General features: G+C 49.4%; 1 protein-coding gene across 1 annotated transcript; it reads left to right on the top strand.

Moving 5' to 3' along the window:
• LOC140853150 (probable disease resistance protein At1g61300) lies at positions 1–435 on the top strand. The gene has a single exon (XM_073247241.1). It carries the CDS (start codon positions 1–3, stop codon positions 433–435), a length of 435 nt encoding a protein of 144 aa, XP_073103342.1.
• The last annotated feature ends 376 nt before the right edge of the window (positions 436–811 follow it).

The following is an 811-nucleotide window of genomic DNA, read 5'->3' on the forward strand; positions in this document are numbered from 1 at the left end:
ATGAAGCAGCTTCAAAAGATAATAGCCAGCAGGCTGGGGATGCATTCGCCGGATAATGAACACGAAAGCGAACAAGCCACTGCAATCTTCAACCACCTCAAGTGTAGGAACTTCTTGTTGCTGCTGGACGATCTATGGCACAAGGTGGATTTGGAGGCCGTTGGGGTTCCCATTCCTTCCAGAAGACCCACCGGCCAGCTCAAGCATAAGGTGGTGTTTACCACACGGAAGGAGAAGGTGTGTGGCTCCATGGCAGCCCACAAGAAGATCAAGATAAACTGTTTGGAGCAACAGGACGCATTGCAGTTGTCCCAGGATATGGTCGGCCAAGACACGCTCGAGTCTGCTCCAAGAATACGGAGGCTCGCAAGGGAAGTGGTCGAGGAGTGTCGTGGATTGCCCTTGGCTCTCACAGTCATCGGGAAGGCTATGTAAATGAGGAAGACTCCCAAAGAGTGGCAAAATGCCATCACACTACTGCGGAGGTCAAAGCTTCCTCAGATCCTAGAAAAGGACGAGGACATGTTTCCCAGACTGAAGCTTGGCTATGATTATTTGCCAGATGATTCTATAAGAAAGTGTTTCTTGCTGTGCACGTTGTGGCCGGAAGAGTTTTCTATAAACAATAGTGAACTCATCGAGTGCTGGATGGGCCATGGGTTGATAGATGTCGGCGTCTTCAACGACATCAACGAGGCCTACGAAAGCGGGCATGCTATCATAGGAAAACTAAAATCCGCTTGTTTGCTAGAGCCTGGGTTCGACGAAGACACTGAAGTAAAAATGCATGATATCATCGGAGACATGGCAC

This window comes from Elaeis guineensis, chromosome 13 (assembly GCF_000442705.2).
Source record: "Elaeis guineensis isolate ETL-2024a chromosome 13, EG11, whole genome shotgun sequence".
Taxonomy (NCBI): domain Eukaryota; kingdom Viridiplantae; phylum Streptophyta; class Magnoliopsida; order Arecales; family Arecaceae; genus Elaeis; species Elaeis guineensis.

Coding starts and splice junctions, on each gene's coding strand:
- LOC140853150 (XM_073247241.1), top strand. CDS start 1: ATGAAGCAGCTTCAAAAGATAATAGCCAGCAGGCTGGGGATGCATTCG.